We start from the raw sequence: 23,373 nt of genomic DNA, 5'->3' as shown, positions 1-23,373 counted from the left end.
TTGACATTGCCGCCTTGTTTGCTTTGCGCATCCGCGGCGATTCGTGATTGCCTCTTGTTTGTGAGATCATTCGCCCGTGCGCTGCTGAGCTGTGACGACAGCAGCGCCGTGGCGCGCCGCTTTGTCTGTCGCAATCTGTCGCTCGCCCCGATTGTGTTTGTGCGCCATGTTGTGTGTGCAGTGTGCAGTGTGCATCTAATCACGCGTGTATAAAAATGGTCCTCGTTGGCCATCCATTATACCAAACTTCGTCTCCGTCTTGCCCTGCTGCTGCCGGCACAAGTCTCTGCTCCCCTTGCCTTGGGGCAGACTCGTTTCACAGCAGTATAGCCAATGTCCTTCTATTCCCGGCGACCCACTTCACCTCCACTCTCTTCCCTACCCCACGCTCTTTTACACGCTCGCAAACAATGGAACGCCGAATGCCACAGCGACACAGCACACGAGGCTCATGGCCCAAGCGTACCCCGCGCCATGACTTGGGCGACCACTCGACTGGAGCGACCCGTTGTGGTCCGTCTTGTACGCCGTCGCGCCGGCAGCCTGGGTGAGGTGGACGGCAGTCGCGTATGTCTGGACGTGTCAGCGCCACGGCCAAGGCCCCAGAAAAAAGCCCCTACCTGCTGCGATACTGAGCCTTGCGCATCGGTTGTCGGTCTCGTCATTGTCACGATAGCAAGGCCGAGATCGCTCCCGACCGTCGCCGTAGGGTTGGTGGCCGTGAGTGTGACGACCACTGTCGTTTCAGCATTCCATTTCTCGTCGCAGACTTACCCATTCCGCCCGACTGTGACGCAATGGACTCTTGGGACCCAGCTGTGAGCGTCACAATTACTGTTCTCAGAGAACTGGTCGTGGTTACGGCACCGTTGGCGCCAGTGGTGGTTCCGACATCAGTGACCACGTTCGTGAACGTGAGGACCGGGGGAGGGGCCTGTGGAGTCGGGCTCGCCGCTGGTGGTGGGTTGTTACCACCCGCAGGTGTGTTGGCGTTTGTGGCCGCAGGGGGTGGCTGCTGGGCAGGTGCTGGCGTGTTCGCTGGGGGTGGGGCTTGTGTGTTGGCCGGCTGCGGGTTTGGTGTATTCGGCGCCGGCGGGTTGGGCGGCGAGTTGGCAGGGGGCGGAGCGGCCGTTGCTGGGGGTGAGCTCGCAGGTGGCGGTGGTGGGGGAGGGGTTGAGGCAGGTGGAGCGACCGAGGGGGGTGCGACCGAAGGAGGTGCGACAGATGGTGGCGCAACGGATGGCGGAACTACAGACGGTGGAACTACCGATGGCGGAGCCTGCGACGGGGGTTGCGACGCCGGAGGTTGCGACGCCGGAGGCTGTGATGCAGGTGGTTCCGATGCAGGAGGCTGCGATGCAGGGGGCTGCGAAGCTGGAGGTTGCGAAGCTGGAGGCTCCGAGGATGGCGGCTGCGACGCTGGTTGCTGCGATGCCGGTGGCTCGGATGACGCCGGTGGAGGAACCGAGATGGGCGGTAGTGAGATTGGCGGAATCGAGCGCGATGGCCACGATGGCTCTGGCGGGGCGCTCTGCGAAGGGTCAACAGGCGCCGACGACAACGGCGGCGGCGGAGATGACGAGGGGACGATGCCACCCGTCTCGCTCGGCGACGCTGGCACGGGCGTGCCGGACTGAAACTGGTTGGCAGATGTGCTTTGCGGCGTCTTGGCAAATACGAGATCAGGCACTCACTGCGGGTGGACTAGATGGCAAACTAAGGAACATTAGGGTTTGAATCACGGCCCAAGCGGAGTCACATGTTGCCCACTTACTCAGGAGGTGTCGATGACGGCGGCGGCGGCGGCGGCGATGCAGAGTCAGATGGTTGTTGCGGCGGGGCCGAGGGCGATGGTGGCGGAGCAGTCGATTCGGACGGCGGCACGACGACGACGTTGGAGGAAGGCGGCGGGGGCGGCGGGTCAGACGGAGCAGGGGGAGGAGAGATCAGACTGAGCGCCAGTGAATTTGGGCACGAGGCCGTCAACGTACCTGCTTTCTGTGTGGGGTGTCAGCGCTGTGTGCTGCTGGGTGCGAGGAAGGAAGGGGCAGCGGTTTGTGCGTGCAGCGACAACACAATATTGAGTGTAACACGGCCTACTCACCTTCCTGGCGTTTGGCCCAGATGGGACGGGCGTTTGCTGGCACCCAGCGCGCGTTGGCCGTGTAGCTGGTGTCCCCTCCCGCGAGGACGAGCAGCGCGACAAGTGCTATGGTTGTGCGCATGGTAGTGGTAGATGGGAGCTGTATAAGCCGAGTTGAGTTGAGCAAGGAGCGATGCGACGCAACGAGGACACGGCGATCTATATGTATGGAGGAGGAAGGAGGAAGGCCTGGTCGGTGTGAACTGTGCAGGGTGGACTCTGACTACGATTGCCTGCCTGCCCAGATGTGCGCGGCGCCGTCCATTGCCAAATGACGTACTCCCCGCCATCGGGGCGCACATTGCATCTCTTGGCTCTCTGTGCTAGCTAGTCGCAGCAACGCTGCACAGCCCAGCCAGACACCGCGATCTCGCATTGTCAAGCCATGCTGTCACATGCCGCGCGGGACGCCGCGCGGTATGGCGGCAGCGGCGGTCGCGACATGGGTCGGACACGACGACGACGACGACAGTGCAGCAACGTTGCTGCAGTACTCGCGCAGATAAGGATGAAACGGCCCTGGCGGCCGAAAAGAGCAAGAAGTAGGTCAGCAGGCCAGCAGTTCTCAATTGATTCTGATTCATTCTCACATCATCATCACGGCGCGCGAGGAACTGGAGGCACGGCGTGTGTAGCCGCGGCTGTGGCCTGCATGCTGCTCGCTCGCTCGCTCCTCGCTCAGATCCATCACAGCCCTCACCGCCGAGCCGGCCGGTGCCGAGCGCATCCAAACGACTTGACTTGGGCACAGCATCGCTGCGTCCGTGGTGGACGGCACAGACGACGAGCGCCGCGGCGATCATGGCTTGGCCCGCCGCTTGGCCGCCGACACAAGATCCATTGCGATCGCACCATCTCCATGGTGATTTCCGCCCGATCCGCCGTGTTATGTATACGTCGCTGCGAGTGGGTGGGTGCAGTGGGACGCGGCATGCAGCAGCAAGCAATGTCGCAGCTCGCTCTTGTTCGAGCCATGAGATTTCACGTGATCCCACCCGCCTGCCCACCCGCCCGGCCCGCCCGACTCACTCACTCAGCCGGCATCTAGCGGGCCAACGGGCCGCGAGTACTTGAACCCGGCTGTCCGGCCCCAGCGCTTGCTTGCTTGGCTTTGCTCGCTCTCTTAAGTCAAACAGGACACAAATATCCTCAATGCTCTCGACCCTCTCGTCCCTCCCCAAGGCCACGCTTACCCGCCCCCTCACCCGCGCACTCTCGACCTCCCGCCCAGCCAGCATGCCCCTCTACCTATGCTACTGCCCTGACTACCCCGACAACGTCGACGCAAGGCTCAAGGTCCGCGAGGCGCACTTGGCCGAGGCGACAAAGGACAAGGAGTCTGGCGCGTCTGGTGAGTAGCACGCGAGCGCGGCGAGCGTGCGGGCCAGGGCGACCACGCTGGTCGTGCACGGAAGCGATTCCAGCGCCAACACTGTCGTTGCCCATCGCGTCGGACCTCGCCCGCTAGTCGGCCCAACCCCGCTCCTAAGAGCCCAGCTAACACCCCGCCCCAGTCTTCGGCCGCGCCTACCTCTCCGACGAGCTCGCGACTCACCAGCCCGGCAAGCCCGCAGCGGACCAGATCCCCGGCATGGCCGGCTCGGTCATGGTGCTGCGGTTCCCCACGCTGGAGGCGTGCTGGGAGCGCATCAAGGCCGACAAGTACTGGACCGGCGGGGTGTGGGACAAGGAGAAGCTGCGCGTGCATGAGATTATTGGCGCGCCGGTCGACGAGACAATCAAGATTCAGTAGTGCGCGCGTGGGTTGCATGGATGGCTTGTGATGGTCACCAGGGTGGAGGGAAGGCGAGGAAGGTGACCCGGATCTGGGGAGGGGCAGGGGGAAGAAGCTTAGAGCTGGGCCACGCTGATCGGCGAGCTCGCGCTAGACTGGCTCAACGACGCTAGAGTCGGTCCACGGACGCCCGCTAATCACAAGTACATGCTGCCAAACGGGCACCCCACCGACCTCTATATATACTCTAGTCCAACGAGTCGCGGACACCGACCTTGGAAACGACGTACGCACGGACATTCTTCTGCTCCTGTCCTCCCACGCCGTCAATCTCCTCGGGGACCTCGCCGTCGACATTAGTCTGGTAGGTTAGCACCAACCGCTGGCTGGCTAGCATCACCTACCCTCTCGCGGTCCGCACCAGCCTCGATAAGCGTCACTGCCGCGTCGCCGTGACCGCTCTCAAATGCCAGGTGGAGGGGCGTGTTGCCAGCTCGGTCCTGCGTGTTAAGACGCGTCTTGGGGCGGCCTGGCGGGGGGTTGAGCAGGATGCCGAGGAAGCCGGCGTTGCCTGTCGTCGCGGCGCGGTGAAGCGGGTGCTGGTTTGCGCGGTCGCGTGCGTTGATCTGGGGGCGTCAGCCAGCGGTACGAGGAAGGTGCGCGAAGGTGCTTACGTCTGCGCCTCGTTGAATAAGTAGGCGTCCCAGCTGTGATATCAGCGAGTGCAGGTGGATGGAGCCAGAGGATTACCTACCGACACGTTGCCCTTGGAGGCCGCGTAGTGCAGCCCCGTCTGACCCTTGTCGTTGGCCGCGTCAACCTTGGCGCCGGCGTCGAGCAGCGCCGTGGCGTTCTCGAGCTGGCCCGACGCGGCGGCGACAGTGAGCGGTGTCCATCCGAGTGCGTCGCGGGCTTCGAGGTCTGGCGAGTGCGAGAGGAGCAGCTGCGTCACGCCGAGGTTGTTGGCTGACGCGGCCCAGTGGAGTGGTGTGCGGCCGTCCTGTTGCGCGGTGTCGGTGACATTGGATAGAGGTGATAAAATCAAAGGGCGCAGCGTTGGATAGGCCGTGTTGGAGCACGCGTTGCGATGGAGAAACGGGCAAGTGGCCAGAAAGACCGAAGTCAGAAACATTGTTGCGTCATGCGCGCGAGGGGCAGGGTGTACTCACGTCGTCTTTAGAGTTGATGGCGGCGGGGGTCTCGGACAGGAGCGAGCGGATGAGACCTGGCTGGCCTGGCACGGTAAGCATGGGCGGCGTGAAAGTGATGAGGTGCGTACCTTCCTGTGCTGCACGGTGAATGCTCAGGCTTGACATTTTCAGAGTGAGTTGATTGTAAAGCAGTCAGTTGAAAGGGAAGATTGGGTTCTGTTATTCAGATTCTCGATGGCCAAGCAAGGTCACACACACGCTGAGGTGTCGCCCCTTCCTCCCATCTCCGCGTCTCCGTCATTGCGGCTGTTGCGGGGTGGAGGTGGCTTGCGGTCATGAATGGCCATCACGTGCCTGAGGGGGGGGGGTCTATGAGGTCACTTGCTAATAGGCTAATACCCCTTGCCCTAATAACCGATTTGACCCCATTTAGTGACGACGCACGCCGGCGGGGGTTATGTTTGTTTCAGCCCACCCACCCCGCATCGCCCCACCCACCCAGTCGCCCCCCGCCCCGGCAGTCCACCTTCCCTCCCTGCCTGGGTTGACTGTTTCCGCAAACACTGCCTCCTTTCTTGGCTCTTGGCTTTTGCTCCTCTCCTCCCTCTTGGCTCTCCGCCTTCTTCCCTGCAACAGCCATCTCGACGACTGCTACAGTAACAGCGGCGGCAACAGCATCGACGGACAATCACATCTCTCACGCACTCTCATCCACACACTCGGCATCACACACAACACCTCCTCCTCGCGTGTGTTCTTTCTCCCACCCACGCCTTCCTCGGTCCCACCCCAAACCCTGACCGTCCTCTCTGCGGCATCGCTCGACACCGCCGGTGACCCACTCCCACCCGCCCCCCCCCCCCCCTCATCCTCTTTTCCCTCTGTTCTCAATCTTGCAACTGCACATCCCACCTACTAGCTCAACAACAACATGCGCTTCTCGCTCGGTGCCCTCGCAGCGATCTTCCCGCTGGCAGTCGCCCTGCCTCAGATTACCCGCTCTGGCAAGTACCTCTACGACCCGAGCGGCGCACGCTTCTATATCAAGGTCAGTCAGCATGCTTGGGCCGTCCATAGCACAGCACGGGCAGCGACACGGGCAGTAGCGCAGTGACTGACCGTCATTGCAGGGTGTGGCATACCAGCCGCAAGGTAACCTCGCCGTGTCGACTACGGCCAACGAAGTCAAGTGAGTAGCAGCAGCAGCCACAAGATCCCGTCGGCCAAAAGCGAGTGCTAACAAATTGTACAGTGGCGGATTCCCCGAGCCGTACGTCCACACGGCTATGCAGTCGTTGCCCGCAACACGCAGTTGCATGGCATGCATGACTCGCATGATCGGGCGCAGCGGTACACAGCGCATTTGCTAACCTGTGTTGCAGATCCGACTTTGTTGACCCTCTGTCGTCGGCGACCAACTGCACCCGTGACATTCCGTACCTCAAGCAGCTTGGTGTCAATGCCGTCCGTGTCTACAGCGTCAATGCGTCGCTCAACCACGACTCGTGCATGAGTGCTCTCGACGCTGCGGGCATCTACGTTCTCCTCGATGTTTCGCTCCCCCTCAACGGCAGTATCGACCGTGCCTCGCCTTCCTGGACCACCAGCCTCCTCAACGAGTACACGAGAACTGTCAATGCCTTCAACAAGTACCCCAACATTCTTGCGTACAACATTGGCAACGAGGTCATCAACACGGTCAACAACAGCAATGCTGCTCGTGCGTTCCGCAACTGGTGGCTCCACTGACAGCCACAGCTTTCGTCAAGGCTGCCGCTCGCGACACCAAGGCGTACCTCCGCTCCATCGGCTCCAAGGCTCTCGTCGGTTATGCTGCCGTCGACACCGACCTCGACTTCCGCAACGCCCTCGCTGACTACCTGACCTGCGGCAACGACAGCGTCTCGGTTGACCTTTATGGTGAGTGTGGTCCCTTCTACAGGACACTGACGCCAAGGCCTGAACAACTACGAATGGTGTGGTCAAGCGACTTACAGCACCTCGGGATGGAACACCATCACTCAAGGCTTCTCCAACCTCACTGTCGCCGCTTACATGTCCGAGTTTGGCTGCATCACCGCCGGCCCTCGTCTGTGGACTGAGATCCCTGCCTTGCTCTCCTCCCCCGTTTCCGACGTCTTCTCTGGAGGAATCGCCTTCAGCTACTTCCCCACCAGCGACGACTATGGAATGGTTACGTTCTCGGCTGACGGCTCGACGTGAGTTGCGGAACTGACGTGCCCTCAACTGACAATGCAGGGTCACGGTCAACAGCGACTTTACTGCGCTTGGACGCCAGTACTTGAACGCGACCGGCCCCAACAGCCCTGCTCAGAGCTCGCAGAGCAACGCGGCTCTGGCGTGCCCTGCGTCTAGCCCCATCCTCGCCGCCGGCACGAACCTCCCACCCACGCCCAACCAGGAGGTCTGCGACTGCATCAACAAGAACGCCCTTCCATGCACGGCCATCCCCGCTACGGCGAACAACCCTATCAAGGTTGGCGCGCTTATCAACGAGGCTTGTGGCCTTCTCGCGAACAGCAACTCGACCATTACGTGCACCGCCATTGCTGGTGATGGCCTGACTGGTGTTTACGGTCCCCTTGCCATGTGCGCTCCCGACATCAAGCTCAACTATGTCATGTCGGCCTACTACGACGCCAACCCCGTTGCCACGTCTTGCGACTTTGGCGGCAACGCCACGCTGTCGACGTCGCGTGAGTTTTGGGAGATTCATTGTGTGGAGCAAGTGCTAACAGCTCGCAGCCCTTGGTGCCGAGGCTGCTCAGAGCGCCGCTGCGTCGTGCCTCGCTGGCAAGCCCCCTACCTTCACCCCCACTGCGTCGGAGCCCCCTACGACGCCGAGTGGATCTTCGAGCAGCCCCGCCACTACGTCGTCGCACAAGCCCAGCTCTGGCCGTCTTGGCTCTCTTCTCCCGACCTCGTCGGTGGCTACGCTTCTTCTCGGTGCCGTTGGCTTCTTTGCTGGCGCCGCGGTTGCCATTGCCTAAGGTTGTCACCCAGCATCCCGATAACAGGGAAGATATCATATGGACTTTGATGAGAGTATCGTAATGGATAAGCATGTAGTCAAGTGAGCAGGGTGTTGTCGAGCTGCGTAGATCCATGTCCGTCGGTCATGCCAACCTCGTGGTCGGGCTGTAACCAGCCCCGCGGCGCGCTGCGCCAAGTGAAGCCATTCCCGCCCTCGCCGCCTCAACGCCGTGACGACCAGCTCGCTCCTCTCGCCTCGATGACACAAAGCGAATGATATAACATGACGGTAATGCCTAAGACTCGTAATATGTCGTCGGTCCCGATACACAGACCTATACCCAAACACGCAGGACCCAAACGACCGCCGTTCCAACTATGCCGCACGCGTACTGCTGCTCAGCATGCTCACCTCTTGCTGAGCGCCGCGTGCTGCTTGTTATATAACTGTCCGGCACTGATAGACGTCAGCACAGTCTCGTCTCGCACCCCTTGAGCCGTCGGATAACCGATTGCCGGGCGGGGCAACAATTTTACAATGCACACTCACCTAATGAAGGCCGCCGTGAGACCCGTCGCGCACTGCACTGGCTCCTTGAACCAGGTGAGGTGGAAGACGTCGTAGGCTGTGGGTGTTAGCTGCGGGATTCGGATATCCAGGTGTGGTGTGGGTCGGCGATGTCGCCGATCCACACATCATAATTCCCACTCACAGACAAAGATAAGGTCGCACAAGTACTTTGTGCGCGACCACTCGTGCTGCGTCTTCTCCGACTTGGTGCGGTTCTTGGAGCGCGCCTTGACGTGGAGGTTCCAGAGGCCGCTGAGCGTGTTGAGGAACCATATCCGGCTGGTTGGCGTTGTCAGCGGGCGCCGTGGCCTGCAGCCGTGCGTTACTCACTTTGCCCAGCGATCGGCGATGACGCCCTTCTTTTTGGACATGATGCCGAGCTTGGAGAGACAGTAGACGTCGTCTGCGAGGGCGCCGACGAGGTCGCTAAGGTGGCCTAGGAACTCGCGCGCGCTCGTCGGCTCTGGCGAGAGGAGGGCGGCGGCGGGGCGCAGCGGGTTGAGCAGGAGCAGACATTTACGCGTCAGGCTCAGGCCCGAGACGGCAATCTGCGTGCGCTTCTTGTTGGCCGTGAACCACTTTGTGAGCGGGCGCACGGCGGCGATGAGGCCCAGCACGTAGAGATACGAGCGCATAGAGTACTGGACGATTTTCTGCCGCGGCTAGTTAGCGCCTAACTCGGGCATGCTCGTTGGTGTGTACACGCACCAGAATCTTGTCGCGGCCTTTACTCAGGTCCATGAGACCTGCGAGCACCTCGATGGCATGTGGGCCCGGGAGGCGTTTTGGCGACAGCCCGCGGGGCTTGGCGACTGCCGTTGTGCCGGCCGCAGCAGGCTGTGATGAGTATGAATGATTGTGGTTGTGGTGGTTGTGGTGGCCGTGGTGGCCGTGACCGTGGCCTTGGGCGTGGTTTGGCTCAGCAGCGTCACCGTTGGCATGGTGTCCGTTGCCGTTGGCCCATGGCCGAGGATGGTCGTCGTCGTCCTCGATGGGCTTTTCGGTGCGCTCAGCGCCCCAGGGGTCGGGCATGGTGGAGGTCGAGAGCGGGGGGGAAGGAAGGTGGTGGTGGTGGTGATGGTGGTGGGGATGGTGGTTGTAGTACGTCGAGCCAGTGTGAGATGAGGACGACGACGACGAGCCAGCAGACCAGCCATGCAGCTGCAGTGCCTGCAGCTGGGACAGGGTCGCGAAATGCGAAGTGCTGCCACCACCACTACTACTACTCCCACCGTAGAGGGGCGGCGCGTGGAAAGGGTAGCTGTGCGCGCGCACGGGCGAGGGGTGCACCAGGTTTTGTTGCTGGTACTGGTGCGCGTGATAGGGATATCGCTGCGTTGTTGTCGTCGTCGTCCACGCGTCCGACATGCGTGCGAGCCGTGTGCTACAGTGTTGTGTAGAGAGGACTGGAGAACACTGAGATGATGCCCGCCGTGCCCGTGGTGACTAGTAGTCAGTGTCGCAAGTTCACGCGCGTCAGGGTTCCGACGTGGGTGGTGGGCGTGCCAGCTGCCCAGTCTAGGGTTCCCTTGGCTGTGTGTGTTGCCGGTGCTGAGAGGTGGCGAGGATTGCGAGTGAGCCGGGCTGGGTGGGAGGGAGCTTAGCGCGCGCGCGTGACCGGCGAGCTGTGGTGGTGGCGGTGGGGTTTGCTATGCACGCAGCAGAGTAAACACGCCGAATGCATGCGATAAGCCGTGTACAGTGTCTGGGCTGTGCATGCGGGCGCGCGGGTCGCAGGCAAGGCCATCGCTGGCAGCAAACACTACCTCGCTCCTCTCGCGCGCCGGTAATCAAGTCGCCAGCCCGTTGAACGTCATCAACGACAGTCATCGCGCGCGGAATGTAACACTGGCCGAGTGACCCGCGTCAAGTCAAGCCGAGCCATTACAAAAACGATAAGTTATGGTGACTCTTAGAATCTCTCTAATGAGTGTATTTTCCAGAAATTGCTTACTAAGCTGATTACAACCAGTAAGACGGTAGGATTGCTTTTTTTCAACTAGCAAATAGCTCGACTCGGATAGGCTCCTCACTGTCAAAGCTTCTAACCCTAGCAGAAGGATACTTATAAGTGTGTTGAAATGGTTTTAATCTTGCCATTGGGCGTATTTCGGCGTGCGGGAAATTGGCCATGTGGCGGTCCTGCCATCACTCCGTTGGCATTCCCTCCACTTCAGTCGCACTCTGCTTGCCGTGTGCGATTAAGCTCACACACACCTTCGGCCCTCGGCACGGCACGACGCCCTGAACCCGACCTTCACAATCCACCGACACCACCACCGACACCCCACACCCCCCCTTACCCCCACGCGTCATGTCCCTCTTCAGCGCGTTCAAGAACAAGCCAAATCAACAGCAAGACGCACCCCAACAAGGCGGAGAGTACTACGCCAAAACGCTCCGCTCAAACGTCGACGCCTTCACCTCGCCCCCGTCCCCCATGTCCGTGCGCGGCAGCGCCGCTCTCTCGCCGCCGCTGCGCTCGGCGACGGCGTCCCCAAGGCCAAAGTAAGTCGCGTCGGTGCCGCATACCGCAAGTAACACCTGCTCACTTATCCCCCAGGTTCCCAGCCGACCAGCTCCGCCCCTTCATCCGCACTGTACGTCTTCCTTCCTTCCTCGCCTACCTGGCCCCCACTCACACGCCGCTCAGCTCCTCTCCAAGACGCTCGTCAAGGTCTCGTGGGATAGCCAGGACAGAAGCCGCATGGCCTTCTACAGCAAGGAGCTGTGCGAGGTGCGCTTCTAGCCCGGGCCCGGGACAAGCAAGCTGACGCCCGCCAGCGCATCAAGCAGCGCATGATCGAGATCGAGCCAAAGGGGTACAAGTTCATCGTGAGTGGCAAGCGCAACGGCATCGTTCCTCGCACCTCCTCACACGCCGCACAGGTCACGTCCACCTTCTCTGAAAACCTCGGACAGGCGGGTCGCGCAGACCTGTCGTGTCACTGGGAAGACGCGGATTGTGCCATCCAGGAAATGTACTCGAACGTGAGTGTGCAAGTTGCTGGCCAGAGCTGATACCTGGCAGGACACCCTCATGGTCGTCATCATCGCCTATGCGATCCGCGTCTAAGGCACACGCACGCGCGCCACACGAGTCGCGTCCAACTTACACCCTACCAACTGCACAAACACAAACAAACCTGTACACACACACACAGCACCACACATTAGCACACACCACACACACACATGTACTTTATAAGGGACGATAGGCTGCATCGGAGCTCGGGGATACAAGGATAGCGCTATAATCGGTCTCAACACGGTGGGGGCAGTCGGTAAGGAAGGATCGAAAGCGAAAAGGATGTGTCTTCACAGTGCGAAGGGGGCGTCTTTTAGGGGAAAAGCCGGCCGCGAAGCCAGCCGAGCTTGTCCGTGCAAAGAGTCCAGCATGTGAGGATGTCGGGGCTGCTGGTGGTGGCAGCGAATTATGCTGGGTAGATGACAACTGTTGTAGGCTTTGTCAAGTGTGAGGAGGAGAGTGGGAGAGGAGAGTGGTGTAGATGTAGTAGTGGTGCGAGGTTTGCTCTAACGGAGGGGACGGCCGTACGCAGGCTGCTGCTGCATGGGGATACCGAGGCCACAGTCGCGGTGCTGCATGAGGATCGACGACAGTCGCGCAATCTCCTCGTCGAGGGTGTGGACAGTCTGCTGGAGACGCTCGTTCTCCATTGACAACGTCTCGACCTTGTTCTGCAGCTCGCCGAGCCAGGCCTTTTTGCGCTGGCGACACTTGAGAGCAGCCTGGCGGTTGCGCTCGAGGAAATTGCGGCGCTTGTCTTCCTCGGTCTCGTTGCGGTTGCCCTTCTTGTCGTCCAGACCCTCGTCTTCAGACGACTCGCTAGGCTCGTCCTTGGCCTTCTTGCCCTTCTTGGCCGCACCTCCCTTGCCGGCACCAGACTCCTTGCGCTTCTGGCCAGCAGCCGCTTTCGGTTCCGCGCCGCGCTTGGGAGTGCTCGACTTGGCCTCCTCTTCCCGCTTTGACAACTCTTGGTGAGCCTGGGAGAGGAGGAACAAGCCATTGGCAGCCTGGCTGGCCGCATTGGCGTTCTGCTGAGCAAAGTCGGGATGAGACATGCCTGGGGCAACGGCGCCGGGGTGCACGGGCTGGTAGAATGGGGGAGCAATGCCACCGGCTGGGCGGTTGAGTTCGCTGGCGGCAGTGGTCAAGGCGTTGAGCGCGTTGGGAGGGATAGTCTCCTGGCCGTTGTGGGCAGGGTTCAGATGGGACAGGCCGTGGGGACCGCCTTGCTGGCTCTGCAGGTGAGGGGGGATGGCAGATGGGGGCTGACGCTCGCTAAACTGGCCGGCTTGGGTACCGTTGTTGGCAGGGGCAGCTCCGTCGGTGGTGTCGACGTTGGTGATGCTGTTCAAGAAGGCCGCAGTGTTGGGACTGGGCATAGGCAGGGCACCAAAGTTTGAGTTGAGGAGTGCGTTGTATCCCGGAGTGAAGCCAGATCCAGTGCCAGGAGTAAGACCGGTACGGAAAGTGCCCGACTCGAATGTGTTGCTGTTGTTCTCGCCCGCGGCGGCAGCTGCTTGACTTCCTTGAGCGGGGCCAGCAAGCATAGCAGGACTCAAAGGTCCTGCACGAAGAGAATGGCCGGCGAGCCAAGGGAACTGACTGGGGTCGGCCGCGGCGGGGCTCGTTAAAGACGAGAGAGGAGGGAGAGCGTTGTGCTTGACACTAGTGGCGTCGCCACCACGTGGAGGGGTAGTACGTTCGGTGGAAGCTGAACCACGGGAGAAAGATTGTTCGAATGGGTTCGGCTCAAGGTCAAACATTGACCGATTGGAGGAGTCGTTGGCGGCTCCCGGAGACTTGGCTGGTAAATGTTAGTGGGCTGCGATAGGGAGTGACGGGAAGTGACGCAGTCGCCAAGAGATTGTCAAGTGGAGCCCCCACCGACCAGTGGCAAGTCACGAAGAACTGGGACGCCTTCCTCGTGCATTGGGACACGCGAGGGTGGGTGGTCTGGGCCATCTGGTGTACGAGACACAAGTGATGGGCCCTGCACTGATTTGGGGACACTGGGGACAGGTTGCCCCGATTGCCCCAGCGGGCCATGTGTACGACAGATGAATGACGAAGCCCCTAAAGCGCCACCCACAACCATCGACTACTATGCTTTGGCGAAATGCGCAGCTACTCACCGTCAGCCTCGTCCTTGTTGCCGTCGCGGTCTTCCTTGGGCTCCTTGACAGTGACAGGAGGTTTAGATTTTTCCTCAGTCTTCTCGGCCTTGACCGATGACGATGAGGGGGCTACTTGTGGCAGGTCAGCAGTGGCACTAGTCGTCGAAGAGAGAGACGGGTTATCAAAAACTCACCAGTAGACGTGGGCCCTGTTGAAGGCAATACGGAAGGTGGAGGTGCTACTGCTGTCATTGATTTGGGGAGTAATCGGCGAGGGGACGATGCAGGTGGTTGGGCTGCACAGTCGATGTAGTGTATAGCAAGGGAAGGAAACGAGGGTGGGCCCGGGACCTTGGAGGGAGGTGTAGAGCAGGAAGACGAGGCGGCGAATTCTATCTAATGTATGGTATACACAAGGACTGGGATCGAGTCGCTGCAGTGTAGGGAGGGGGGCTACTGGAGGTAGCATGCGAGGCAAGGTAGGAGTGGTGGTATGGAGGAGGGGCACATAGATGGGGAGTGAGTGCACAGAGAGGGCAGCGGGTACGGGTGGGATGATGATTCAGCACCAGAGCGGCGGGTCCATTTGCAAGTTCAACGAATGCGACGAGGAGGAGATGTCAGCCAGTGATCACAAAAACAAGTGGTCGCGACGACGACGATGGATAGCATGAGGATGATCCCCGGACGTGCTCGGCAGCCATGGGCGTTTGGTCACTGTTGACATGTACCGGTCGATGACGTCCGAGGTATCCTTGTCGATGGGGGAATTTTTCGACTCACCTGGATTCAAACCGGAGGGAAAGGGGGGGGGGGGGGGGGGAATTGGTCTCACACCGTCAACCTCTCCTCGTACGAGCAGTGGTAGAAGGCGAGATGCGCGAGGTAGAAAGCGTCCGCGACTTGCGGTATGCTCTACGGCAACTGAGATAAGACAAGGTAGGAGTAGGGGTAGGTGTCGGTGTCGCTGATGGCCGTTTGGCGGCGGTGACGATGGGCAGCTGGGTGGTGGTGGGTGGTGATGATGGTGATGACGATTTGAGAGGAACAGAACTGAACCAAGCAGTGACGTCGTGCACGCCAGTCCTTGTGTGGTTGCCTCTCTGACGTAGTGACTCGTGGGGAGCAGCAGGCAAACACCCGAGGGCAAGGACAAAAAACTGACGGCGGAAGAAAAAAAAATGATTGCCAATTCGGTATTAGGGGTTATAGCAGCATGTGGCACAAGAGGTCCAAGCGTTGTTGGGTGGGTCCGGGGCCCCGGCATACTGGCAACAATGTTGGGCACAATGTCGGCAGCCAAGCTCTGCCTTGTCAACAAACCCAAAAGATCTCAAAGAGAGGCGGTGGCGGCAAGTCCAAATGGAGCGCCCGGTACTGCAGCGCATGCTGCGACATGGCCCCTGCGCGCAGCGGCTCTTGTCGACCTCGTCGGTCGTAGCCGGCCGCGCGCCCGCCCGACTCCTCGCCCTGTCCCAGCTGGCCCAGCAGGCAGACCACAACCTCACGCGCGACTGGATCGACGGCTTCACGCTCGACGACCTCCCGAAGGACGGGTACGCCGTGACGTATGCGCGCTCGAGCGGCCCCGGCGGCCAGCACGTCAACAAGACCAACTCCAAAGCCGTGGTCCGGTGCGACGTGAACGCGGCTAGCGGCGTGTGGCTGCCGCCGTTTGTCGCCGCCGCGCTGAGGAAGACTGTGAGTGGGCGAGTGTGTAGCCGGCCGAAGCTTACTCTCAGCCCCACTACCACCCTCCGAGCCTCCTCATCTCGTCGCAAAACTCGCGCAAGGCGCCCGACAACCTCGCCAGGGCGCTCGAGATCCTGCACGCGTCCATTGTCGACACGACCCGCGGCATGATTGTCGGCGAGACGAGCGAGGAGCAGAAGGAGCGCGTCCAGGGGCACGTTGAGGCCGACCAGCGGCGTCGGAGGATGGCCAAGGAGAAGATGAAGAACAAGAAGGCGAATCGCAAGGCGGATTGGTAGCGCCGCGCGAGCGGGTTCTGGTGGTGCGAGGGGAAGGAAGCAGCGCCAGTGTGCGCCAAGGTTAGCGCCGTCTTCCTTGTGCCTGTATGACCGCGCCGTGTCAACCTGGCTTCGGCGACAGGTGGTTTCCACCTGTCCTTCCTCCCACGCCGTGCCTACGCCGAAGCACGCAAGCCAAGACGGAGAGCTCCGCTCGAAGGCTCGGCGACGGCGTCGGCGCATGCTGCAGGCTCCACGTGCACAGTCAGGCTGTGGGCGGCCGTGGGGTGTGGGCTGTGTTGTTCCCCTCCGGTGCCAGGATCTCCAGTGCTACGGTGGGTGTACATCCTGCCAACTGTCAGTCCGCCGAGTACGCCGACAGGCTAGCGTCGTCCACATGGGCGCCCAACAACCGCCTACCCCGCATTCCTCGCCGCCGCGAGTTACCGTCCGTAGCACCCCCGTCTGTCCCATGCATCAATACGTCGCGCGTGATTGGAGAGCGCACGCACGTACGCACCATGCACACCCATCCGCCCCGAGGAGCGCCGTCGTGCCCCGCATGCCTTGTTGCTCTGTCGGAACGCGCATCTCGGAAAACGGCGGGTCAATTGCGACGGCCATTTCGCCGCCCCCACTACGATCCCGCCGGCTATGACCTACCGAAGTGGGGTCGGAGCCAAGTTTCGCCTGGAGACTGACGCTGGCCAGGCGACTTGGCACATGCACACACTACAGCAGCAGCACTTGCTCACTTGACACGGCGCAACGCTGCCTGCGCCTTCTCTATACATATATCAAACACGACCATGGACGGGGTAGACAATGTCGCCACTGCTAGCGCAGCACCACTCGAAGCACCACCACCACTACCAAACGACGTCCGCGACGCAATCCTCTCGCACCTCCTCCCGCCTGCTCCCCCACTCCCAGTCGAACTCCTCGCGCGCTCCTTCATCGAGCGCCTCACGTTCCTCCCACCAGCGGAAGACGACATCGACGCGCAGCTGTCCCCGTTCCCCACCGGCGGCACTCCCCTCGACCCCAACCCCCTCGCGACGGCCCTCGACGCCCTCTCTGGCGGCTTCACCCTCCATCCAACACAGTACACATTCGACGGCGAGATGCTGCTTGCACGAAGTGTCATTTCCCCCGAGCACGGGTACGGCGGCGCCGTCGAGACGCAGTTTGAGCACGACGCCAAGCGCGGCTGGACGTACCGCGGCTCCAAGCCCAAATTTTCTCTCGGCGACGACGAGCACGACGCCGACCACCGCGGCTGGGTCAGCCACATTGAGAACGTGAGCTACAGCGACGACACGGCGCCCGAGGACTACTGGGCGGGCTTTACGCCGCCGAGCCAGCGCGCCGAGCTGCCGGGCGACAACGACGAGGACGACTACTGGGCGCAGTATGGCGCCGGCGCCGAGCCCGAGCGCGAGGTGCAGACGCCCGCAAAGTCCAACATTGCCGTCGCCGGCCCGGAGACGGCCGCGACGCTGAGCCTGTTTCTCCAGGGTCTCGTGGCGAAAGAGGACGACGAGGCTGCCGAGACCGAGGCCCCCGCCCCCGCCCCCGTCGAGAAGGAGCCTTCCCCGCCCGGCGTGCTCGAGCAGAAGATCCGCGCCAAAGTCCGCAACATCCTCATGCGCGCGTGGTCCGCCTTCGCGGCTGACACGGACGCCGAGGCGGCAGGCTTTGACTGGCTGCGCATCTGCCGCGGGGTCAACGAGCGCCCGAGCTGGGGCAACGGCGCGACGACCGACGCGTACTTTGCCGACGCGCGCACCGCCGTGCTGACGGCGCGCGTCGAGGCCGCCAAGGAGGTGTTCTCGGCCGTTGACGACTCGCGCGACGGCTTCTGGCGCCTCGTCGAGGACGCGATCAAGATCCACACGAGCCCCGTCCTCGGCGACAACGAGGCGCCGTTCGAGTTCTGAGCGTAACGGAACTGCACAATGAGTTCGGAGCATCTGCACTGCTGAACGCATCTAGACCACCACGATTGTACTTGTATACCAGGTTGTACGCATTAGGCTTGGCTACACCACATCATGCACATGGATATGACATGCGGTGGCGACGGCTTGGCTACTCACATGGTTTGCTGGGCTGGTCGACGAAGTTGCCGTTGGCGAGCCCACGTTGTCAGAAGCCGCCGCCGCCTCCTGGCGAAAGAGGCGTGAAGTGGCGGCGTGTCTCATGTCAGTGGCCTCCCCTCGGCACATGCTCGGCACTCCCGAGGTGTCAGCTGATGATTAGTTCCTGGCACAACATAACACTGGCAGCGTGACACTGGCGCACCACTGGCAGCGCGAGTGTCGACAGGCGCTTGTCTGCCCCTCACCTCGCTCACTGCCTCGAATTCGCCTCGACGCCAGCTGCCCTTCCGTACCCCCGCCATAACTTCTCATGATTCCGCATCCCGTGCTATTGGTTTTGTTTTCCCAGCCCGCATGGCCTCTGCTGCTACAACTACTCTGCTGCCGTCAGATTAAGCACGAACGGCCGCGCGCTTCGAGGCGGCGGCGTTGACGAAGGACTTGACCGCCTCGTAGATGCGGCGCTGGGCCACGAAGAGGAACGCGGCGGTAAGCGCCGACTGGAGGAGCTTGGGGCCGAGACCGGCGTAGAGGCCTGCGATGGTGTGTCAGGTTGCTGCTGATCAAAGCGCTGTGTCGGCACTCACCAGAGATACCCTCGGTCTTGAGGATCTGGACGATCGCCTTGAGCGACGACGAGTACTTGTGGGTCGCGGCCTGGAGACGCGACTTGACCACGAGCTGGGGGAGGCCAGTCAGTATATACACTCAGCTACGCGCTCGCTACTCACGATAGGGTACGAGCTACCCGTGGCGATGAGCTTGGAGAGCGCACCGAGGACGAACAGGTCCCAGTCGGTAAGCGCCGAGCGGCCCAGGGGACCCGACTTGGATCCGGCAGGGGCGCGCTTCGCGCGCCAAGTGAGGAGTGCGGACACCATGCGCTCGAACGTGGTGTACTGCAATGGTTAGCGACGTCCCTATTGAATGATTTTACTCACCTGGATCACGGGGTTGATCACAAGGATGAGGGCGGGGCCGATACCGCGCCACAGGCCCTTGACGCCATCCGCCTTGATGATGGCCTTGAACGACTCGACAGCCGAGGGGCCCGACTTCTTCTCACCGTCGGCGGAAGCGACGGCACGAGTGGACTGGTACGCCTGGACCGTCCAGATGGGGTTGGTGACGATCGTGCAGAACGAACCTGGGAGTGTAAGCTGGGAAATGGCACATGCGCCGTGTGTGGCACCAACACACCACACCTCCCTCCACAACCGCCTCAACCGCCATAAATCACTCGCTATGGCCCCAACACGGCCATGCAGCGACCCCAAACGCCCCACATACCTGCAATGAGGCCAGCGACGATGCCCTCGCCCGTTGTGAGCGCGCTGTTGGCCGAAGGGCCGGTGCGGCGCTTGATGAGCCACGCGCGGGTCTCCTCGTACGCGGCCTGCGAGCGTCAGAACAACGTCCAGAAAAGCCAGAACAACAAGAAACGCGCGTAATAGACTGCGTTGGTCAAGCTGATCCCAAATAGAGAGCTTCCCAGACCGCTGTAGAGCCCCCCGATGCCTTGCTCCTTGACGGTCTTGACGAGGGCTTGACCGATGGAGAGATCCTCCTTCTTGGTGGTGACGGCGGCGCGGGTGGAGAGGTTCACGAGCGGGTACGTAAGCGCCATGGAGACGCTGCCGCCGACGGCGCCGGCGAGCGCATGGATAGCCGAGTCGGAGATGGACATTGTTGTGTGGAAATGTGGTTGAGAGAGTGAGAAGTGGCAAGATGGAGATGTTGGTGCTGGGGCGGACTAGAGTTGCCGGGTGTGGCGGTCCAGGGCCTGGGTCCGTGCACCACCGTGCCGGGGGCGCAGAGCCGATTGCCGGACTTGTCCGGCCGCGGCGCTGGCTGCGACAACCGATGCATGGCATGACTTGCCTTTGTCACGGCTGTTACTTAATAACAACGAACGACGCGACGACGCGACAATGCCGACAAGTCTGCCTTTGTCACATCCCGTGGATGCCGAGCCTACGTACGGTGAATGCATACTGCTGCTGCTGCTGCGTGACATGTGGTTGGTTTCTGGGTTATGTATACTATGTACGACTACACTTGGTTCTACACTACGGCCGATACATGGGTCTAGGGCCGAGCTGCGGCGCGCCGTGACGCGCCAGACGCTCGTGATGCGGCAAGGCGAGCTGCTGCCGACAGGCGGAAACGCTAGTCGCCGCTCTAGAAACTCGGGATAGACCCGCCCTTCTCGACGAGCTCGAGCACGCCCTTGGCAATGTGCTCTTCTTCGCGGAGGAGCGCGCGGGATGTCCGCACTGCCTGGCGCTTGGCCGCGTCGTCGCCCGCGAGCGGGGCAATCTCTTCGAGATCCTCACGCACGTCGGCAGCGTCAGACAACACGGCCTCGCAGATCCGCGCGAGGGCGCGCCGTGCGGCCATCTTGGTCGTGCGGGAAAAGGTGCGCGTGCGCAGCGTGTCGACTGTAATGTTGCTCTCGAGCGACGAGTACAGCACACACAGCGTCGACATGAGCCCGATGCTCGGCTGCGGCTCGCCGCTGTTGGACAGAAGCTTGTTGTGCCCCCACAGCCCGGCGTCGTCGAGCACGTCGCGTTTCTCGTCGGTGCCCCCTCCGTCCTCCCACAGCTTGTACACCCACGGCGAGACGTCAATGTCGCCGTTGGGCCACTGCAGGGGGTCGCTCGTGTCGTCGACTTCTGTGAAACCATACTCGGCAAACAGGAGGGCGTTGGAGTGCGGGCCGTACATGAACATTACTTCCTCGCCTGCTTCCAAGCCACGCAGAGGGGCGAACACTGCCTGGTCAATCTTGCCAGGGATGAGGTGCGCGTTGAGCTGTCTTCCTGGTCCGCGGGCCGTCTTGATCACGCGCTTGGATACTGAAGATGAGGGTAGGGGTTCAGGCTTGGGGCAGACGACGCTGCTCAGCGAAGAATGGTTGATCATATCCAGCAGGGGAATGAACGAGTGGTTGTTGACGGGCCACTTGGCGTCGATGGGCTCGGCGAGGCCCAGTGGCATGGACACGGTACGCGTGTTGACTGTGGTGTAAGCGGGCGTGGACTAACGGCTCCTCGACCCCCCACTCACCGTTCAGCCACGCCCACAAGATCACCTCGTCTGACAACTCCTTGTCGATTCCCTGCGACCTGAACGGTTCCTCATTCGCCTTATCACGTCAGTGCGGCTGCCCCTCGCACTCGACATACCAAAACATTGCGCACCACCACCCGGTCGTCCTCATACCGCTTCTTGACCTCTGCAATCTTGATCTTGACGCTCTCGCTGAGGGTCTCATACAGCTGTATCCACCACTCGTCCTGCTCGTCGTCGTCGCTGCTGGGGATAACCCACGTGAGGGGGTGCCACGGCCTGAAGCCGGGCAGCGAGTCCATGAACACCTGCCACTCCGACTTGTGCCGCTGCTTCGGGTCGCGCGTGAGCGCATTGTGCAGCGTGAGGAGCTGGGTGGTCGTGAGCCGCGGCGTGCCGTTTGACGAGCGCCGCGGTGGGGACGAGGTCGACGCGGCCACGGGGAAGAGCTCGGCCGGGATCGTGTTGAGCGTCGACTTTTGCAGCGTTAGGGGGTTGAGGAGGGAGGCAGCGGGGATGACTAGGAGGTTCTCGCTGGGCTACGCGTCGTCAGTGGGTGGGGCGGGGGCGAAGAGGGCTGTGGATCCCACCTGAACAGCCTGATCGACGAACAATCCACGTCCACCATCTGCAACGTATGATCAGCTGTGCCCCAACGTCACCCGGCATCCCGACGCACGCCCCAACGCGACGCCCCGACGCGCCCCGCACACACACACAACACTAACGGTTGGCAAACTTGAGTACACCCTTGTTGTGGAAGCCTGGAAACGAGTTGAGCCAGTCGAGCAGTGCGGCCAGCGCCTTGTCTCCCGTCGTGTCTACCATGGTGTGGACGTGGAGGTACGACTCGACTCGTGGGCAGCAGACACAACCTTATAGACGCTGCTGTTATTGTGACCACTGCTCGTGCCATCGCACTGCACAATTGCCTAGAATCTACCATCGCACGCGATCCGACTCAATGCGGGGTCCCCACGCTTAGGCGGGAGCAAATAGTCGGCATCTGGACGTGGAGGTGTAATGTTGACGGCAGCGACACCAACGACGACAACGACGATGACAACGACATCACTCTAGACATCTAGACACTGCCCACACCCACAGCCATGGTCAACCCAAACGAGGACAGCGAGTTGTGAGCTAATTGACTCCTAAAGCCAGCTGACAAAACAGCAACGACGCGCTGCGCGCGCACGGCATCCTGCCGCCCAAGCCTCCCTCGCGCCCACCGTCCCCCGACATCCCGCACATCACGCATGCCGATGCGGTGCGCGCGATCGCGTCGACGGCCGACGCCGACCAGCTGGGAAACCTTCTGGAAGCGGACAACATTGACTCGGACGACGAGCGCATGTTTGAAGACTACCGCCGGAGACGGATCGCCGAGATGCGGGCCGAGGAGAAGCGCGGGCGCTTCGGCAGCCTCGAGCCGCTCGCGCGCGAGGACTTTGTGCGCGAGGTCACCGAGGGCTCCAAGCTCAATGCCGACGGCAAGGTCGAGCCAGAGGAGCCCGCACCGGGGAGCGACGACGAGGAAGACAACAAGCCCGCCCTCCTCCGCGCGCGCAAGCTGAAGGGCACCGGTGTCGTCGTCTTCCTGTTCAAGGACTCGTAAGTGACGGTGGCTTTGAACCGCGCTGACACTCTCAGAATACCCCTCTCGCAGCACCTTCGCCCGCTCCTCGCCCAGCTGGCAGCCGCTCACCCCGAGACCAAGTTCCTCTCCATCCCCGCGACCATGTGCATCCCCAACTACCCCGACAAGAACGTCCCCACGCTGCTGATCTACCGCAACGGCGACATGGTCGGCAACCTCATCGCGGGCGCTGGCATGAATGGCCTCAAGACGACCGTGCGGGGTGGGTAGCTTGATTGGAATAGCCTGCTGACCCGCCAGAACTCGAGGCCCTCCTCATCCGTTACACTGCGATTGACAAGCCGTCGGCGGCGCTGCGGTCAGCGGCCCGTGCCAACGATTCAGACGACTCGGACCTCGACTCGGACGGCGGCGATGTGGGCACTGTCAATGCTCGCAGTGGAGGCATCAGGTCGGGTGGAGGGTTGGGCACGGCGAGTGGAGGTGGCCGTGCCGCCAGGCGCGGGCAGGACAGCGACGACGATTCAGACTTTGACTTGTAAACATGACTCTCTGTCTGTCACTGGGCGCCGTTTGACAGCGGGCGCCGACACAAAGCATATATTTGCATACTCTGATACTATTGGGCGGCCGTTGATATTTCATTAGGCATTAGGCATGGACGGTGCGTGGTCCCTGGAGCCAGGAGCCAGCCACGTCATTGGCGCTGCGGTGGACTGGCTGGTGCAACCCGCCCGGCTACCTGATGGCCGGCCAAGGGCAAGGTGGCTAACCTCGCGTCGTGCTTGTAGGCTGGCTGGCTGTGGGACGCCGCCCCGCTGTAGTCACCGTGGTGGGATGCGCCACGCCGCGCCGCGCTGCACTCGCTGCCAGCTTAACCGGTCTTGGTG

At 61.7% G+C, this 23,373-nt stretch overlaps 11 protein-coding genes across 11 annotated transcripts; 6 read left to right on the top strand and 5 right to left on the bottom strand.

The window, feature by feature from the left end:
• Positions 1-3,155: 3,155 nt before the first annotated feature.
• atnB_0 (Aspercryptin biosynthesis cluster protein B) lies at positions 3,156-3,922 on the top strand. The gene is made up of 2 exons (XM_062770983.1): positions 3,156-3,494; positions 3,658-3,922. The coding sequence occupies exons 1-2, from the start codon at positions 3,296-3,298 to the stop codon at positions 3,894-3,896; spliced, it is 438 nt and encodes a 145-aa protein (XP_062626967.1). The 5' UTR covers positions 3,156-3,295; the 3' UTR covers positions 3,897-3,922.
• Positions 3,923-3,992: 70 nt separating this feature from the next.
• NAS6 (putative 26S proteasome regulatory subunit p28) lies at positions 3,993-5,263 on the bottom strand. The gene is made up of 5 exons (XM_062770982.1): positions 5,158-5,263; positions 5,048-5,112; positions 4,633-4,878; positions 4,283-4,504; positions 3,993-4,239 (listed from the first exon to the last, which is right to left on the bottom strand). The coding sequence occupies exons 1-5, from the start codon at positions 5,192-5,194 to the stop codon at positions 4,126-4,128; spliced, it is 684 nt and encodes a 227-aa protein (XP_062626966.1). The 5' UTR covers positions 5,195-5,263; the 3' UTR covers positions 3,993-4,125.
• A 607-nt stretch (positions 5,264-5,870) lies between these two features.
• gel4 (1,3-beta-glucanosyltransferase gel4) lies at positions 5,871-8,143 on the top strand. The gene is made up of 8 exons (XM_062770981.1): positions 5,871-6,077; positions 6,160-6,218; positions 6,282-6,299; positions 6,412-6,749; positions 6,788-6,949; positions 6,987-7,248; positions 7,289-7,746; positions 7,796-8,143. Exons 1-8 carry the CDS (start codon positions 5,961-5,963, stop codon positions 8,038-8,040), a joined length of 1,659 nt encoding a protein of 552 aa, XP_062626965.1. The 5' UTR covers positions 5,871-5,960; the 3' UTR covers positions 8,041-8,143.
• Positions 8,144-8,291: 148 nt separating this feature from the next.
• Positions 8,292-10,031, bottom strand: LOC62_03G004461 (uncharacterized protein). The gene is made up of 5 exons (XM_062770980.1): positions 9,303-10,031; positions 8,925-9,247; positions 8,737-8,873; positions 8,574-8,649; positions 8,292-8,480 (listed from the first exon to the last, which is right to left on the bottom strand). The coding sequence occupies exons 1-5, from the start codon at positions 9,960-9,962 to the stop codon at positions 8,432-8,434; spliced, it is 1,245 nt and encodes a 414-aa protein (XP_062626964.1). The 5' UTR covers positions 9,963-10,031; the 3' UTR covers positions 8,292-8,431.
• Positions 10,032-10,859: 828 nt separating this feature from the next.
• Positions 10,860-14,559, top strand: UMAG_12046 (putative protein). The gene is made up of 9 exons (XM_062770979.1): positions 10,860-11,102; positions 11,158-11,194; positions 11,248-11,331; positions 11,379-11,429; positions 11,484-11,585; positions 11,626-13,429; positions 13,757-13,871; positions 13,934-14,189; positions 14,520-14,559. Exons 1-6 carry the CDS (start codon positions 10,909-10,911, stop codon positions 11,668-11,670), a joined length of 513 nt encoding a protein of 170 aa, XP_062626963.1. The 5' UTR covers positions 10,860-10,908; the 3' UTR covers positions 11,671-13,429; positions 13,757-13,871; positions 13,934-14,189; positions 14,520-14,559.
• atf1 (Transcription factor atf1) lies at positions 12,129-13,988 on the bottom strand (the record flags this gene model as incomplete). Its single annotated transcript, XM_062770978.1, has 3 exons — positions 12,129-13,426; positions 13,755-13,865; positions 13,931-13,988. The coding sequence occupies 3 exons, from the start codon at positions 13,986-13,988 to the stop codon at positions 12,129-12,131; spliced, it is 1,467 nt and encodes a 488-aa protein (XP_062626962.1).
• Positions 14,560-15,060: 501 nt separating the features above from the next.
• Positions 15,061-16,236, top strand: YOL114C (uncharacterized protein). The gene is made up of 2 exons (XM_062770977.1): positions 15,061-15,437; positions 15,479-16,236. Exons 1-2 carry the CDS (start codon positions 15,099-15,101, stop codon positions 15,725-15,727), a joined length of 588 nt encoding a protein of 195 aa, XP_062626961.1. The 5' UTR covers positions 15,061-15,098; the 3' UTR covers positions 15,728-16,236.
• Positions 16,237-16,515: 279 nt separating this feature from the next.
• On the top strand, positions 16,516-17,646 carry LOC62_03G004457 (uncharacterized protein; the record flags this gene model as incomplete). The annotated part of the gene is made up of 1 exon (XM_062770976.1): positions 16,516-17,646. One exon carries the CDS (start codon positions 16,516-16,518, stop codon positions 17,644-17,646), a length of 1,131 nt encoding a protein of 376 aa, XP_062626960.1.
• A 456-nt stretch (positions 17,647-18,102) lies between these two features.
• PMP47B (Peroxisomal membrane protein PMP47B) lies at positions 18,103-19,495 on the bottom strand (the record flags this gene model as incomplete). The annotated part of the gene is made up of 6 exons (XM_062770975.1): positions 18,103-18,343; positions 18,396-18,489; positions 18,540-18,707; positions 18,750-18,955; positions 19,099-19,204; positions 19,265-19,495. 6 exons carry the CDS (start codon positions 19,493-19,495, stop codon positions 18,201-18,203), a joined length of 948 nt encoding a protein of 315 aa, XP_062626959.1. The 3' UTR covers positions 18,103-18,200.
• Positions 19,496-19,807: 312 nt separating this feature from the next.
• Positions 19,808-21,818, bottom strand: SETD4 (SET domain-containing protein 4). The gene is made up of 5 exons (XM_062770974.1): positions 21,612-21,818; positions 21,474-21,511; positions 21,000-21,422; positions 20,881-20,959; positions 19,808-20,831 (listed from the first exon to the last, which is right to left on the bottom strand). Exons 1-5 carry the CDS (start codon positions 21,709-21,711, stop codon positions 19,990-19,992), a joined length of 1,482 nt encoding a protein of 493 aa, XP_062626958.1. The 5' UTR covers positions 21,712-21,818; the 3' UTR covers positions 19,808-19,989.
• Positions 21,819-21,967: 149 nt separating this feature from the next.
• Positions 21,968-23,100, top strand: viaf (Viral IAP-associated factor). Its single transcript, XM_062770973.1, has 4 exons — positions 21,968-22,021; positions 22,060-22,497; positions 22,537-22,745; positions 22,784-23,100. Exons 1-4 carry the CDS (start codon positions 21,993-21,995, stop codon positions 23,023-23,025), a joined length of 918 nt encoding a protein of 305 aa, XP_062626957.1. The 5' UTR covers positions 21,968-21,992; the 3' UTR covers positions 23,026-23,100.
• Positions 23,101-23,373: the final 273 nt, after the last annotated feature.

Source organism: Vanrija pseudolonga, chromosome 3 (genome assembly GCF_020906515.1).
Source record: "Vanrija pseudolonga chromosome 3, complete sequence".
NCBI classification, from domain to species: Eukaryota; Fungi; Basidiomycota; class Tremellomycetes; order Trichosporonales; family Trichosporonaceae; genus Vanrija; species Vanrija pseudolonga.
The sequence above is the reverse complement of the archived record's forward strand: the minus strand, read 5'-3'. Positions and strand labels throughout refer to the sequence as shown.